The following is a 17,792-nucleotide window of genomic DNA, read 5'->3' on the forward strand; positions in this document are numbered from 1 at the left end:
TCCAAATGCATCCCAAGACTTGTCTGTAGGCATATCAAATGACACAAAATGTCTGTGGGGGGGTGTCCTGGGTTCAGCTGCAACAGTAATTTTTCTCCTTTTTAGCTCCTTTTTTTAACTTCCCCGCCTTTTCTAGCTGGTGCAGTGCTATGTTTTCGACTTTACCCTGAGAACAGTGCTGATAACACAGCAATGTTTTCAGTTGTTGTTAAGTAATGTTTACTCCGATCAAGGACTTTTCAGTCTCATGTTTCGCCAGTGAGGAGGCACATGGCTGGGAGGAAGCAGAGACAGGACACCTGACCCAAGCCAACCAAAGGGGTATTCCATACCACAGCACGTCATGCCCAGTATATAAACTGGGGGAAGTCACCTGTAAGGGCAGATAGCTGCTCAGGTTGGGCTGAGTATCAGTCGGCAGGTGGTGAGCAATTGTATTGTGCACCATTTTTGTTTATTGGTTTCTTTTACCTTTCCCTTTTATTGTTAATATTCTCTCCCCTTGCTATTTCCATTATTATTATTAATAATAATAATAATAATTATTATAATAATACTTTAGTTACTGGACTGTTCTTATCTCAACCCATGGATTTACATTCTTTTGATTCTCCCCCCCATCCCACCTGGAGGTGGTGGAAATGAGGGAGAGTGAGTGAGCGGCTACTTGGTTCTGATTTACCAGCTGGGCTTAAACCATGACAGTGGGCAACTGAACTGTGCCCCAGATACCAGACTGAGGTGGGATGAATTGCTCTTTTACTCTTTTATGTATAGATACCTATGTATAGGTAGCTATGTTGCCCTTATATCCAAATATTGGCTAGTTTTCTTAACCAGTTGTGACAAGCCTTACCAGTCCTAACTCTAACTCCCGTTTAACTTCTGTGGATTGTGTCATTAGTCACAGCAATTATACATGCCTCTGAATTTTGTAGACAGACATAATTTCACTTAATTTTCTTACTGCCTCTGGTCTTTTCTCACACTGCACGTGACCTGTGCTAATTCACTGTCACGGCTGCTTCTCCGGGATTTTTCCTTGACGCATATACCTTAACTTAGTCAGTCTGACCCAGTCACCATTTCTTTAGTGGAAGTTTAAGATGGGACCAATTAATCTGGTAAGGATGTGAGCAGGCAATCCATGGGAATTTTTGAAGTGAATAGAGAAATGTGAGGGATTACGGACTGTTAGACAAAGACAAATCAGAAGGTTGAGCAAATGTCAGCTTAGTTCCTCTCTCTCCCCTTTATCCCTAAGGATGGCAGGAAGCTTTTGCAGCTTTCCAGACGTATGTCCTCTGGGCTTCTCCAAATGCATTGTTTAACATTCTCTAGTGATCAGAGTGCATGGGACAATGCTTTAATAGAGGCCTCTGCTCTTCACCCACCAAGCAATTAATGAAACTCATTTCTACCCTGGGCACTTACTCACAAACAAGCTCTCTTGCTGAATCATCATCATCATCATAACGCCCTTGGGTTTTTCTGTTGCATTTCTGGTATTTCTCAACATTAATTACTGTATTAAACCCAATACTACTAATATCTGAGGGTTTCCCTCTATCTAGCTTCTCATTTCTGCTGATACCCACCTTTGATAAAAATGAGACTTACTCTTGTTCTGGCAGTTAACTCTGCCCAGCTACACTTCCTCTGTAGTTTCTCTGCTTCCCATACATATCTGGAGAGAGTTAATATGAGTTCCAGTGTAAAATACTCTCCAGCATACAACACAAAAACCCTATTATTTAATGACACAAGGAAAATCTTCTGAATATCTTTAGAAAACAGCAGCAACAACAAAACTGCACAGGAGAAAAATCACCTCACCAGGAATTTTAACTGCCTAGTTTGAAAATAGCAGAGTAAATAAAATACGATCCAGGAGTGGGGTCCACAGCACTGGGATTATGAAGGAGAGAAAATGCTGTAGTGATGCTGAAGCTCCATACAGTGGAGATGGTTTTATGCTTTCTGCAAACATGCAGGGTATGTTAATATGAGAGCTTGTCCTGTGATCTTGATGAGAATGATTTCAGATGTTGAAGGGAGGAAAATAACCCTTCTTAAATTGGAAAAAGCAGAGGTGAGTCATACAAGGAGAGTGCTGTGCAGTATCACCAGATACTTAGCAGTGGACTAGCTCAAGCCTGGAATAGCAGCTGAAGCACCAATGTAGTAGGTGTCAGGACAACAGCTGCTTACTGCTGCAGGAACAGTTGTGCTGGCTGCTGTTCCTGCAAAACAATTCCTCTCTATTCCCTGTGCAGGATGGGCAGATACACAGACCTATCTGTTGTTCAAGACTGCCTAACTAAATTAGGGGTCTTTTGCTTGTAGTAGGAAGGTGACCTTTTAAGATCTGTCTGTGGCTGGGCTAAGAAGCACAGCTAGAAACTAAGGGCCAATCTCAGTAGATATCAGAACCACATCTGTTTATTGCTGCAGTCAGCAACTGTCTCACACCATAATGCATACGTGTTAGGGAAGAGTTAACTGTTTCCTCGCTTAACACAAACAGAATTAAGGAGGGTTTAAGAAGCTCCATTAGAAAAAGGACCTCCTAAATCATCATCTGTATTTGGAATCAAAGTTGGCTTTGAGTCTTTATCTGGCAGTTGTGAACTACTTATTATTTATAACCATTGTACAAGACATTTTGTTTGCCTCCTCCTCTTCTCTAGGGATTCAAAGGACAAGCAAGAATTCAGTATTTCATCTGGGGTATTTTAATTTTAAACAGAAGAGAAGAAAGTTGTTTGCAGTTGCTTTAGGAGTTTGTGGTGAGAACTTCTGATAGAACAGTCAGTAAAGCATCCCATCCTGAACATTTCAAACCTCAACATCCTTGTTCCATTAGATAACATCCTCTGATAAGAAAGTCTTTTGTTACTGTTAGTGCTATAAAGTTGACAGTGAAGAGCTGACAGTGAGTTTGGATTTGAATCCTGACCAGATTCAGGAGTTTCAGAGAACGCTTTTGGAAAGCAGACTCTGCCATGACAGAGACGTACGTCAGGGACAAAGTGTGAATAGTCATCAGAAAGACTGAAGAAGACTGTATTTGCCTGACTTTTGTTAGTATGTCTAGATTCGCAGAATGATTTAAGGTTTGTGAGGGTCCTAAAGACAAAACAGCTTAATTTTCCTATAGGTACAAGACCAGTCTATTTTAATTTGCAAGTTTAACAAGTTTAGGCCAGCATGGCTGAGACAGAGTTACGATGGAATGCATGCTGCCATAACCTGACTACCATCTATGCTGCAGTGGGAATCCTGAGTAAAGGGGGACTAACAGTACTTAACCAGACATTGTTAATCTTCACATTGGGTAAAATTGAGGAGTGTGGAGTCAGGGAAAGGCTTTAAATAGTTTTGACTTTGCAGATTACTGTTATTTTAAAAACACTCCCTCTTTGAAGATAAGGAACTGAATTCAGTTTTGTTCCCAGATAACAACCTCAATCAAGTTATTAAGCAAAGAAGGTTTTGACAGATAAGCACCCAGAAATGCTGATAATGTCCAACATCACTGCTTTAAACTGAATACCCTTCTTCCCCAGTTCTATGAAGGACAAGAGCCTGGCAGGGGTTAATAGCTGTGAGTCTCCTGTGGGTAGCTGTGACCACATCCACTGCAAAGGGCAGAGTGTGCTGTTGTCCTGGAGGCCTTTTGGACTGCATGGTGCTGTATATTTTGGAAATGCCTCTGAAATATGGTCATTTAGTCTCTCTTTTATGTTGTAGTGAGCTCAGCTAAAGTGCAGCTGCTTTTGAACATCTCCTTTCCTTCCCTCCTCCCATCCCCAGCCCAGGCTGCTTTGCCTCCTGAGAAAATGGAGAGGGGCTTTGGTGGTGTGAAAGGGGCCAGAAGGAAAGAAGGAAAAAAGTTAATAATTCTAAACAGAGAGTCTATCAGAGATGCTAAGGAAAGAGGGTGATCTCAGCTGGGCTTCCCCTCAGTGCGTCATGCTTTTCAGCTCCTTTCATGCGAACTTCTCCCCCCCTGTCCCCATCCTGCCATTCTTTAGCCCCCTAGACTCACTCTCTCTTTCTCTCTTTCTATTTTTCCTCCCTCCACCTCTCCACACATTTCTATCTTTTGTTTTTATTTCCCCCCTGCTGTTTTCCTTGATAGAAATCTCACTCATGCATTTCCCTTCCGGATTTCTATTGGGTTATTTTGTCCTCTCTCTCTGTGCGCCTTGGTCCCCTTTTCTTTCTCTGCCTCTTGTCCCAGAGTAAAACAGTCGCCTCCCCGCTGGGTCAGGATGACAGTGCGTTAGCTTTCCCAGTGCCAGCCCTTCCCACATCTGTGCAGCTTTTGTCCCGGGGCAGAGGGGGATTTGGAATGGTCGGTTGGCAGCGCCAGGGAGACTGATGTAAAAATGAGGTCCAAAAAAGAGGGGAAAGGGAATTAGGAGGAGGGCGTGAGATGGTTTAAGAGAAGCACAAGTGAAAATAAAATAAAGAAGTAAAGGGCACAGCTCAGGCTGTGAGTGAGTTGGGGCATTCCAGCTCCACAGCTAGGCCAGAAAGAATGAAACGAATCCTGGTACCATGTTGTGCTGTTAATTGATTAACCCCAATATGTGTCCCTTATGTATGACTGGGATGGAGTCGGGGCACTCCCATGAAATGTCTTATTTGGGACACTAGCCAGGAGAGCACTCAGGCAGGTGGGATGTACCTGGCACCTCCTCAGGTCTATACCCTCAGGCTGCCTGCTCAGTCCTCAGTACTCAGCTCCTCTGTCCTAGCCTTGCTACCTCTCCCTGCTCTAGACCAGTTTTCCTTTATCCTTGTCTTTCTGTCTCTCCAGAACTGCTCTGCCCCATCTTCTTCTCCCTTTCAGGTCATACTCTTCTTTCTTTCCATTCTTCCTCCTAATGTTTGAACACCTTTTTCCAATTACCAGGGCAAATACCTCTATGGCCAACGCAGCCAGTACACCCTGTTCCACCTTTGCATCACAACCTTCCATGTCCCATCCATGAACGGAAATAATAGCTTACTTGGCAGTATCTTTTCTAAAACACTCCTGGTCATTCTTAGTTACCTATTAGTGGAATGTGGCATTGCAGCAAGCCATGGGGAGTTGCCTCTATTTTTGAGAGAACATGGATTTCTCCTGTGAGATGTAAAGCAGTTTTTTTTTTTTAATGTTTGGTTGTTTTGTTGGTTTTTTTTTTTTGTTTTGTTTTGTTTTGTTTGTTTTGTTTTTGTTTTTTTCCTTTTTGGTTGCACAGGCATTATCTTTCTTTCAGGTCAACAACGGGCCCTGCATAGCCCCATATATTCTTCTTCATGCTTACAAGGTCATGAATGATTCTTCTTTTTGATAGGGAGGAGTGAACACAGCTGTGGAGATGAGGATGTGTGGCAGCAGAATCAGGGTGCTGTGCATCAAAAATTGAGAATGGCTAAATAGTTTGGAGGACTGCCCTGATAGTTATGCAATGTCCTGTGCACAGGGGACTAAGTATGCTACTTTTTTGACCACCTCTTTCTCATAATGACAGAAGATGAAGTGAAGGAGCTCCTTGCAGCTTCAGGAGCCAAGGCAGCCAGCTTCCCCCAGTGATACTGAGTGAGTGTGTTGTAAAAGCAGTGAGGGATAGATGGGCTGCTCTGATCCATTTTGACACAGACTCAGAGTGAAAGGAGTGCAGGGAGGCTGTGTGTAGGCCTTTGTAAGCAAGTAGTGTGAAATTCCTCAGTTTCAGGTGAGATTTACTGTAAGCTCTTGAGGACTCTTGAATTTCAAAGTCTAAGCATGTTGAAGAGAAATATTCATGCATAGGAAAGAAAATTCGTGTAAAGTTTCCCTGTTCCCCTTACTAACTGTTCCATACCAACTGGCACCCTGCTCCAGAGGAGTGGAGAGAAGTATAATACAACAGACTGTAAAGGGAGAAGTTTTTCTTGGTTCAAATGCTATCCAGATCATAACATTTCCATATCACTGTAATTCAGAGATGGAATTTGCTGCTATAAACATCTGCCTGTAGTGAATATCAAGGAAAAAAGAACATTAGCGTAAATGCATCATTTGGTCCCACTTAACAAAAATCTTGTCTGTTTTTCTTAATCTTACTTTCCTGATCATTGCTAACCAGCAGAGTACAGGATTTGCATATCAATATAAAGACTGCTGGGAATATTCCACCCTAATCTACATTCTGTATAACGCTATTAAATGGAGTAGCATAGGGATGTCATTCAGGACAGAATTTGGCTAATTTCAACTTCCTAATGACACTTTCCCTCTGGTACTAACAATAGATTTTAACTTGCAATATATCAGGGTTTCCAGTATATCAGCCTTCCCAATGCCATGTACTTATGTGAACCACTTAATTGAGCAAGGTGAAGTGTAAGAAAATAAACTCCATGAATATTCATTTCCAGTATAATTTAGAGGCTGCTAGTCCCTGATGCTGACACCCCAGCAGTGACTGTGCATTCAGAATTTTGTTAGTGCAAGGGCTTGTTCAAGCAAATATTACCTCGAAGTTTAGCATATTTGTGCAAATTGTGCTTTAGTTGGCTTCTTGTTCATATTTTCACCAGGAACCTTCTTATGGTAGTTGTACTGTTCTAATCATGCAGACAAGTTGTATATGATGTACCTGACTGTCTTTTGCAGGTCCATCTGAATTACTGGACATGATAGACAGTGAAACGTAAGTACAACCCACCTAGCAGACTTCTCTTGTTTTTCACGTGCAAACTTTAAAATAAAAAAGCTTGTAAAATGGCACAGCTTTTCAAAAGCAAGCAATAAAATAAGAGTCTCCCTTAACCCATACAACTACCTCATATGTGGCTTTCTGGCCTAAACCAAATGTTTCTTGAATTCTGTAAAGAACTTCCTCTCTATTGCTTCCTGCACCTTATTACTCTTTCTAGAGGAATACAAGTACTGCATTTTGCTTTGATGTTTCTGGCATCCAGCTACTGAAGAATCAGGTTGAAGAGTAAATTCCGAAAGTCAGGAGATTACTTTTCTTGCTCTACACCTTTTCTTCCATCTCTTCATGATTCATCCAGGGTGTTCTGCCTTAGCTGTCCCTAGTGGCCACAAGCTGTGCAGTTGTGATTTCTCTCAAGTAGTTATAACCTGAATCACCTCTGTTATTATTTTAAAAAAGCCAAACAAACAACCCAAAGCCAACATATTTGCCATTCCAAACTGCTCTGTCTTGTTGTATAATCAAGGTGTCACAGAGTATGTAAGGGAAGCATGAACCATCCTGGGAAGTGTATGAAATACATGGGAAGGAAAAGTTGCCTTTGTCATAGTGGTTAAACCTACCATTCCTCATTCCACAGTCCCCTCCTCTATTAGTGGAAAGCACCAGAAAGGTTCTGCACAAGATAAATGTGTGAAATCCAGGAGTGATGAAGTCTGGATGAACAAACTGTTTCTCTTCATCCGGTAGCATAGCACAGCCTCTGAAATAAAGAGCAAACGAACACAGCTATAAGGGCTTCCCTTTACAAAAGTCGTTTTACTGCTAAGGCTTGAAAAGCCAAGGTTCAAGCTGTAACTGGCAGCATGAATCAGTCTTTTGATCCTCCAGGGAAATCGGACAGTATCCCATTCTGAATCTAGTTCTCATGCAGCAGAAACAGAATCATTACAAGGTCGCCTGTTAATATTTCAACTTGCCCTGTTGTGGACTGAAGCTGAAACTCTTTTATGCACTCCCACTTTCTGGGTGGGTGGGTAGGTAGGTGTAAGATTTGACCTACCACACAAATTTCTTCTCATTTGTTATTTTGGAGGTTATGTAATGGCCCTACTTGCTAGTTGCTAGTATTAAGAACATCTTTTCAACCCAGTCAAAGCATACCTTGCTTCTCTTCCTAGGAGAATCTAGATATGTTTCTTTAACCTTTGTACTACAGTCAGTCTGAGAATCCCATTACTCATATCCCAGTCTGAATGAGGAGCTTTGCAATAAATCTGTTCCCACAAATTTCTCTTTTGAAAAGCCTGTGTTCAAGCTTCCTCAGTAGCTTAGCAGTCTTGAGATAGAAAACAAAAACTCAGCTCTTGCTCTTCTACATCCAAGAGCAGAGTATCAGAACCAGACCAGCAAGTACACCAGTCATGCTTTTTGTGGGCAGGAATTTTTTAGTATGCATCTAAGAATAAGGCTGAGAAAATTGAAGGAATTGAAGGAATCGAAGAAGTTGCAGCAAGAAACAAACACTGGTGCTGTTTTGCCTGCTGTGAAATAAGAAGGTGGCTACTTTGCCTTTGCAGCAGATAGCAGAGCTGGTGGTTGGATGGGACATTCAGCCCTTTGAATACATAAAACCAGTACATGTTTCTTTCCCACCCCTCAGAAGTTCTTTGTCTGCTATTTGTGTATTGCAGGCTTTCCTACTGAGTCAAAGGATGTAAATGCCAAGGGAGAGAGTGCACAAGTCTACCTCTGCCAGAAAGAGGGAACCTTGCAGAAATACAGCATACTTCTCTGCCTGTCCTCTGCACCTTATACTTTGTAAATGTAAAACGGTGTAATGTGTCTCACTGCTGATTTCTGTACTTTGGTTTAGGGGTGAGACAGCATTACATAAGGCAGCCTGCCAGCGCCATCGTGCCATTTGCCAGCTTCTGGTGGATGCAGGAGCCTCTCTGAGAAAGACAGACTCAAAGGTAACCAGCCCCATCAACCAGTTATAAAATACTGCAGCCAAGCGGGACTGATCAGCATCCGTCCCTACTGTTTGCATGATTGAGGCTTCCTCGTGTGCGCCAAAAGCAGCTGTCTTTTTTATTTAGAAAACTCTATTAATTTAAACAAGTACAAGAGACTTCAGTACCCAGCTCATGGGTCATCTTCACCATAGTTAGAGCCTGCCCTCAAACCCTATGGTGCATTGGGTGTGAATGAGGCATCTCTGTGGCACAGCATCCTTCTCCTCCTGTGTGGTTACAAGAGAGGCCTCTGGGCAAAGACCACCTGGGGGAGTCTTGGTTTGTGACTGCATAGTGTCTGTGAGGCTTCATTATTGTGGCTGACTTGCTTTGTGAGGATGGTTAACCATTTTCTTTTGCCCTTGCTTGCCCCTGTGCTCACTGATGTGACACAACTTTCTCTTGGTGTATGCTTGGCTGAGATAGAAGTCTGGGCAAAATTAAATCCTAGGAATATTTACTTAGGACCATGGCCCAGAAGCTGCTTCTCTGGCATTTCTGAACATAAGCATTCTGTGGTCATAACTGAGAGGTGGTTGTATCCCTAGGTTCCCAAGTCAGAAGCACCTTTGCTGTAACAAGACAAGTAAAACCAATTCCTACCATGTTATGCTGTATGGGATCACCTTTAAGGGGGACAGAGATCACCTCTTCTTCAGATGAGAGCACTGTACATGACAAAAATAATTTCTGCAACAGCTGAAATCCAGACAAGTGGCTTCTGATTTGTTAATCATCACCTGCTCAGAAATCCAAGGAGCAGGAGTGTGTTTGTTACCTTTGTTACATTAAGGTGTTTCCAATATTTTTTTATAGTTCAGGATCAAGACTCATGGTTCAATTTAACAGCACTTGTAAGGTAGCTCAGATAACAGGGTAGTAAATTGATGCACTGAAAATTGATCTGTACTTGAGGTAGAATGAGACATGTTGAGCTCATCTCAAATGTTGGGCATCTCTCTCCACACATCCTTAGTAAAGTGTGGAGTCTCTCAAGTACACTTTTCAAGTGTTAGCTACAGTACTGTGAGTCATATTCATTAACATAGGGATCGTAGCCATAGAATGAAAAATCAGTTCCAGCATGTGAGCCCTTCTGTGTGGTGTATCAAATAGCATGTGCTTGCAGAACTACATGATTTGTTCTAAACCACACAAGGACTTTGAAAATCTTCAGGATCTTGTGACTTTAATAGAAAACCTTGACTTAACACCAATCTGTACAACAAATAAGTAAAATATCTAAATTTGTTTCTTTCCTTCCTGTAGTAATTTCTCTGGGTCATGCTTTCATCTGTTCTAAATATGTTAGCACAAGACACTCTCTTCATGTTTCTTTATTATAGGGTAAGACCCCTCGTGACAGGGCTCAGCAAGCTGGTGACCCAGATCTGGCTTCCTATCTGGAGAGTCGACAAAACTACCAAATGGTTTCCCATGAGGATCTGGAGACAGCAGTCTGATGTCTGAAAATGTCGAAGAGGATCCTTGGAAATCGCAAAGTGCACCTGAGGCACTCGGGCATCGTGTGAGGAAGAAGCTGATGGAATCAGCGTGTCTCTCACTCTTGTGGAAAATACCTGAGGACATGCCACCAGTTTCTAAGGGCTACTGGGTCTTGCCACGGAACGGTTAGGTTCCATAAGTTAGCCCATGATGAATAAGGCAGGATACTCAAAGGTCTGTGGAATCCATGGGCCACGGAAACTTATCTTTATTGCTTCCAGCAAGTAGCATGAACTTCTCCCACGTTCATCTGTACAATTTATTTAAAAAAGAAAAAAAAAAAAAAAAGGGAAAGAGAAAAAAGGTTGTGGGGGAGCCAAACTAACTGGGACATTAAGACACCCAACCAAGTTTCCTGCATTCCTTTCTTTCTCCCATTCCCCTCACTTCTCATCAGTTAAATAGTACCTGTTATCTCTGTGTTAAGTCTTCATAAATGGTCAGGCAGTAGCAAAAAATCTGAGGAGCTCTGGATGCCCTTAGGAAAAACCCAGTGTTTTTACTGGCTGCATTTCCTCCCTTACTGTCCTCTTGGAAGCTGTGTCCTCAGTGCTCTATCACCAGGCAGTTTTCTCACTTTTAGAGAGGGCTCTGCCTATTGCCTTGTTTCCAGGATGTGGGGAACAGTTAGATTTAAAGCAGTAACAAAACCTAATCTCCATATTGTTGCTGTGTACACAATTATGGTATCTTCATGAGACAGTCATTTGTATGGAAATTAATTATATGGGATATACCATGTTGTATGACAAAGCAGAAAGTTACCAGTAAGTTTTCTCATGCCACTATTTTGCATATAATGACTGACCTGGTTCAGCTTTGGTTTCAAGCCTGCCTAAAAGTTGATAGATATTTTTTAATTTTGAAACTATGAGTTTTACTCTGGGATAGATCCATCAGGGCAAGACGGAGGGAATTCTGACAGACTGACTCATGGATCCAGTCCCTTTTGCATTATGGAAGGAGGTGGGAAGGAGACCTAGAACATCAGCGATCAGCCTAGGCTTGCTGCTGTCAACAAACAAACGGGCAGCACCCAGCCACATTTGGAATAAGAAAATCTTCAAATCTTCTTTGAACCTGTAAACTGTCTGATTCCCCAAGGGAACAAAGTTTCAGAGAGGCTATCCCACTGGAGAAGGACAAGCAGCAGCTTTTTGCCTTGTTATTCACTATAGGCTCGGAAACATAAAGTTGCTTAGCCACTGTAAAGGCTAACTGTGTCTTCTGTACTCGTCTGCTCTCTGTCTTACCTCAAAGATTATAACCATGAAAGAAGAGAAAGCAAATATACATACACACAGGCATACGCAACATGTTCTCCTTCAGGTTTTCGATCACTACAGACAACTCAACTGCCAGAAGTAACAGAGCTTCCACTTACACTTTGTTTGACCAGTTCCCATGAAGACACTCATGGCACACTTTTGGCGTAATTCTTGCAATAGTTCTTCGAATTTTACTTTGTTGTTTGTTTTGAAAGATACACTGGTGTTTGTTTTTGTGCGCCTTGCTAGGTGTAGGTCTCTGGTAGGTGGTGATCATCAGGATTACATGCAGTTTGGAAACCATGAAAATAACTCAGGTCATTATTCGGATAAGATTTCTTCCTTGGTAGAAGTGGAAATGAAATGAATGTGGTCCTTTTTTTTTTTTTTTTTTCAAACAAGACTGGTTGTTGTGGCAAAGAAGCAGGTAAAAATACGGGGGTTAAATTTATTTCTGTTTTCAAAAGTTAATTCGATATGAGCAAAATATTTCTTTAGTATTTCTTCATCTGGAAGGAAACTATATATATTTGTAATCAATAGATCAATGGCGACATGAAATGTATTTTGTCTTATTTTCTGTCTTTACGTTTCTTGTTTAAAAAATAAAATATGAAAGCCAAATTCCTTCCCTTGATAATCATCCAGGGGCTTGTGGCAAATGTCAATATGTATATATCAGAACAGAATTTGGCAACTGTTAAAATACAAAACCCCAGAGTATAATTTTGGTGTATGTAAAATTTCCACAAGGAAGATCCTCATGCTGTTGTTTCATGGTAGGCCTTGCATCATTCCCCAGCTGTGAGGAAAGACATTACTGTAATAATTCTATATATTTGATGAAAATAAGAATTATCTTAGTATCACTTTTATTGTTTTGCTTTGTTTTACTGTGAGAAATGGAAGAAGCTTCAATGACACTAGGGACTTGGTTCTGTTCTGTGCTAAGGCGGGACAGGTGCGTGGTGGTCAGTGTGCCTGCTGCAGCTCCCTGGTCCTTTAGTCCCACGAAGCAGGTAGAGCAGTAAAGGGTTGTTCTAACCACAGGCTCTTCCAGAGCCCACATGTGAGTTATGATAAGGATCTGGCCCTCCCTTTACTGAGACATCCCTTGTGCCTGTGGAGTGGCTGCAGCAGGACTGGCTCTGGAGCAGCTCTTCAGGATGGGCAGATTTCCTGAGCTCCTTTGTGCCATTTGGCCTGCTCACAGGAGCTTAGAGCACCCAAGAGAGTCTGGCTTGCCTTTTGCGCTGATAGCTGGAATATGATGCTGTGATCAGAGCGAGCATGTTGTGCCTCTGGAAAGCTGCCTGTGCTGTGTGCCCAGCAGGAGACAGTTACTGCATGATGAAAATAAACCCCAGCACTGGAGATAGGACAGGAGCTGCTGTATGTAGTGCCTTTAATATTCAAGGTGTCCCAAAGCAGTGCACATGTAATGCATTAGATAGAGGAGATGTATTTTATTTGTAGATAACAGAGCATGTATACCATTTTCTGCAATGGCTCACACACAGCCAGGGATATCAAAAGTTGGTTCACTGAGGGAAGGAGATTGGGGCCAGGATGCTGCAGTATTATTCCTTACCCACTCTCTTTCAAGTGCAATATGATTATCAGTTTTGGACAGCCACCACAAGCAGGCAGACTCCGCAGCAGCTAGAGATGACAATGTATGTGTTGAATCTCTTGAGCACCTGGGATCTCGACTTAGTACAGTATCATTGTGACTGCACTGCGCAGGACCCAAATTTCAGTATGCAGATGGGAACCCACTTAAATTACATGTAAAACATTTTTATTTATTAAAAGTGCCTATTCAGTGGCTCTGTTTATTTGTGTGTGTATATTACTGTATATATGCGTGTCTATAGATATAAGTATGCATATATATATAGATAGACACACATATGTGCACACACTCAGAAATGTTCCACTTGAATGACAAAGTACCTAGAGATGCTCAGCTACTGAGGTTGCTGGATTGCCAAAATGTTATTTTCCATTTTAATTTGTTATTTAAAAGAGACCCTTTTCAGTAGACTTGAGGACGTCCTGAATTGTTCCATTGTACTGGTTTTACTATCTCATTTTGGAGTTAAATGGAGGGAAAGAAAATATTTATAATGTTGATAAAATAAACTTACTTTTGTTATTTAATAACATCAGTTACTCTTATTATTTCATGTTTCAATACTAGAGGTATCTTTTGTGTTATCCAAGACATGGTAATGTCATACATTTCTCACTAATTATAGCATCTCTCAATACAGTGAGGTGTGAGGCTGAGTGACTCATGTAAGACAGGAGTTCAAGGCAAATTTTGCCTGTTACAAAACAAGCCTCAGAATCCATTGGCTCTTTCATCCTTTCATGTGATGGCTTGTCTGTGTTTTAGAACTTTAAGATGCCTATAGATATTTTTACTGACACCTGTCACCCTTGATTTTCCCCAGCAACAGTAGAATTGCTCGGTCTCATGGTGCTGTAGCCTTGATTCAGACTACATGAGATGTCCCCTGCTACATAAGAACTGTCATATAGAAGCACCATAGACAAAGAAAATAGAACAAAATTGATGTTTTGTTGCCATTGATCTTCCCAGCTGTAGTTGCAGAGCTGGTGCTGCTGTGGATGAATAGATGGGGCACATGCTTTTTTTCTGATCATGTGGCCATAGGATGTTTGAGTGGTATTTATTGGCCTCTTTTACTCATTTTTGTCTTTATCTTTGCTGTGACAGTGACATGCACAGTAGTGAAAGTCGCTAACATAACCTCACCTAGAAGGTGGTTATTCTCCTTTCAGCCTCCTCTAGGGTACATGTTGACCCTTCAGTATATCAAAAGCATGTTGACATGATCTGACTCTGGGCAAAAGCTATGAAATGGGCCGTAAATCTGTAACCTTAAGCTTGCTGGGAGTTTAAAGGTACTCAAGAAATGCATAAACATGCTGGGAATTTGCACACCTTGAAAACACTCCAATGACAATTCTGTCGTTGCACTCTATGTACTCCAAGAAGGAAACAATTCCTCTTGCTGATCCCTTTGAGGTCTGTCATTTTCTTTCCCTTTTTGCTTTGCACCTGACTAATGTCCATATAGAAGTATTTTATAAGAATGGTGTTTAAACTTGTTGAAAGTAACATTTCTATCTCCATTATACCTATTATTTTCTATTCATCAGACATTATATCATCTCTTTCTTTTCATCATTAAATCAGCACCAAAATGATATTGGGTTATTAGCTTCTTAATTAATCTAAAGCATCAAATGTGAGTATCTTCAGTCATTTCAGCAGTCCTGAAGATAGCTTATCATATACCTGTGCCTTTCTGAATACCTGTGGAGCTATAGGACACAGTGTTACAGGGTTCACTGTGGTACTCATGGTCTCATTTTGCTTTCTTGACAACAATGGAGGCAAGTATTTTTCTCAATATTGGGAAGCTACAGCTTTAAATCCCATTAGGTGCCTGCCAGAATCTGTTGATTGCAGTAGCAACTCAGTAATGTGCTAAAAGTAACTTGCTAGCATATTGATAAAGATCAGAATTTTGTGTGGAGGATGTGTCTTCAGCTTCAGTGCTTCAATTCTCTTTGGAAGGGCAGGATGTAGCTTGTGGCTGCACTGTGGAAATGACTCAAGAGGAGCTATAACCCAGCCTTGCACCCTGTTGCTGTGAATAGAATATATGGAGGAGTCAGGATGTCTCAGCCTTTGCTGAGGAGTTAGCAGTACAGAGAGACTGCAACAGCTTGGCACTTGGCTTGGGCTGCCCAAAAGTAGGTCAAATACTTGGGCAGTTTCTCACTTCTAATACTATGTAAAAACTGGCTTGGGAGGGATGGATTACCCAGCAGCCAAAGCAGTGGCCATGGCTAAGTGTACTCCAAGTTGTGCCACGGCACCAAGCTTCTCTGGACTGCCTACCTGATATCCTCAGTGGAGACCAGAGGTCAGGGGCCTCCTTTACACTCCCCAGTGTGTTTCCAGCTCTGCTGCCCTTGGTGGTGCCCACAGAGAGTGGCATTCTCTCATCTACTGTGCAAGTGCACTGGCGCAACACCCCCTGCCTTGGCCGAGGGATTTCCTGGCCCACGTATGGTGCCGCTCCTGCAAAGGGAAAAATTCCCTCCCTCAGGCCTTGATCACACCAGTAAATTCATTACATTTGACTTCAGTGATTAGGCAGGCTTAGAGCTGAATAACTTTACTGTATTCAGCCATCAGAGTGCATCTTGTCTCCTGCCTTATTTATAAGGTGCCACATTCCAGTCTCAGCTGCAGTTTCTTGTTTCTCAGACTGCTTTAAAAGAAAAAAGACAATCTATCCTATGCAGTTATGCAGTACACATGTATCTAGTTACTCAGAGACTGGGGAAGACAAGCAGCTCGTTTAAAACCCCCTCATTCTGATGTAGCACTTGATGACTTTTAAATCTAAGGAGGATACCTTGCAACAAAAGCATTTGTTTGAACATAAGCACATCCATAATTCAGAAAATGTTTTGGTGCTTAGCCCTTTAAAACCAGTCAGTTTATGCTCTTGGATCCCCTATATGGAAGAGATTTGTGAAATCTAAGGCAGTGATTCTCTTGACAGACACATACAAGAAGGTGAATATCTGAGCAAGCGAAAGACTTACTTTCTTCAGAAATTCACTTCTATTATGTTGCCCTCATCTACTAGAAACAGAAGCCTGATTTGGGAATGCTATTTCAGAGTTCACCAATATGTTAACAGTTCCATCATTCATATACAAAATACATAAAGCTGTAGCATCTTGACATGTGAGAAATAAGCACTACTTCTTTTAGCACTATAGTACTATGTACGTAATTGCTTCATATGGAGCCAGACTCTTCTTTTCAGGCAAAGTGTAACACCTGGCTCTTCAATTAGTCCCTGTCTCGGAGTCTGCTTGATGTGTAACTCAGTGAAGTGTTCATGGTGACAATCCAGTGCTCCATTATGACAAGTGCTGCAGCAATTATCTGAGTACTAAGGCATGAACCACAGTAGCAGTTCATCTCTCAGTATTACACTTTATTTTAATGAGAAAAATGTCTTTCTGGTTTCAACTGCCTTAATGACTTTCAGTTATTGCTTTTTCCTCAACCTGTGGCCGAGGAGAGGGAGAAGGCAGTCTCTGTTCCTACGTGTATTCGAGAACCCAGATCCTGTCTAGGAACTGTAGGAACCTGTTAGGTTTGTAGGTATGGAGAAGCAGCTCAAGAAGCTCTTCAGCCTGATGCAGCAGACATGAGTGATTTCTACTTGGCTAATTGGGCTCTAATAGTCCCACTTTTCTAGGGCTTTTATGACAGTCATACGAAAAATGAAACCAGGCAAAATCAGTAAAGAAAAACCAAGCTGGCCTCTGGGAACAGGGACCCTATAGAATGGCTTCCATAAGCACTGCTATTTTCTGGGTAGGGAGTTGAAATACTAGCTATTGAATATCACTGTAATGAGTAATTATGTACCATAACTAGATGTCTCTAGTTGTAATAAAGTGAGAATTTCTTATTGAAGCTCACTGCTCCCAATATTTATGTCATCCAGCTTCAGGAGGTATCCTGTTCTTCACTGCAGAGGCTGGTGGGGCACACCCTTCTTATTTGCACATCTTGAAGCTTCGAGAAGTGAGACATAAGCCATAAATTATGTGATGACACATCTCCCTGCTTGTTAGCCATACCAGAGGTTTTCCTTCCAAATGACTGGAAACAATGCCACCACAAAAGAAATGATTGGGCTATAGGCCACAAAGTGAATAGCTGTCTTTCTTCTCCTGTCTCCAGCTTCAGCCCTTTTCCCAGGATCAGGATAATTTCTTGATCAGAATGGGAAAACTGTTGTTGGTGTGCTTGCTTTAATAGGAGATGGGTGCGGTTGCACATTGTTTTCTCCTGTGGTCTTGCACTATTTTAAGAGTGTCCATAAGGACAATGTGCAGGAGCAGTATGTTCATGTCAAAGCTAAGAAAAGAGTGAACTTGCTGGCAGCCAGTGACAGGAAGAAAATGCAACATAATTTTGTTTAAATTTGTGCTTTTTTGCTTTTCCTTCCTTCTTTTTTTTTTTTTCTTTAATCTGTCCTTTTCAGACCTTCTTTACTGAAGTCTTTATTCTTTGATGACCTCTTCTTCCCTTACCTCATGCTACCTTCATTTCTGACTGGAAAGGTCAAAATCGTGCTCATGTGCTTGCCTCTGTAGCACTTCTGCTTGACCACGCAGATTGTTGGATCTCCTCTGCCCATGCCCAGGCACGTTGAAATTCTGCT

The 17,792-nt window shown here is 41.7% G+C and overlaps 1 protein-coding gene across 1 annotated transcript in view; it reads left to right on the plus strand.

Moving 5' to 3' along the window:
* The window catches only part of DGKI (diacylglycerol kinase iota), a 214,013-nt gene extending 200,414 nt beyond the window's left edge, over window positions 1-13,599 (plus strand). The window contains exons 31-33 of the mRNA XM_065681464.1: window positions 6,656-6,692; window positions 8,578-8,677; window positions 10,066-13,599. Of these exons, the coding sequence (XP_065537536.1) occupies window positions 6,656-6,692; window positions 8,578-8,677; window positions 10,066-10,182 (254 nt within the window). The 3' untranslated portion in view covers window positions 10,183-13,599. The remainder of the gene's footprint in view (window positions 1-6,655; window positions 6,693-8,577; window positions 8,678-10,065) is intronic.
* The last annotated feature ends 4,193 nt before the right edge of the window (window positions 13,600-17,792 follow it).

Source organism: Lathamus discolor, chromosome 1 (assembly GCF_037157495.1).
Source record: "Lathamus discolor isolate bLatDis1 chromosome 1, bLatDis1.hap1, whole genome shotgun sequence".
Lineage (NCBI taxonomy): Eukaryota > Metazoa > Chordata > Aves > Psittaciformes > Psittacidae > Lathamus > Lathamus discolor.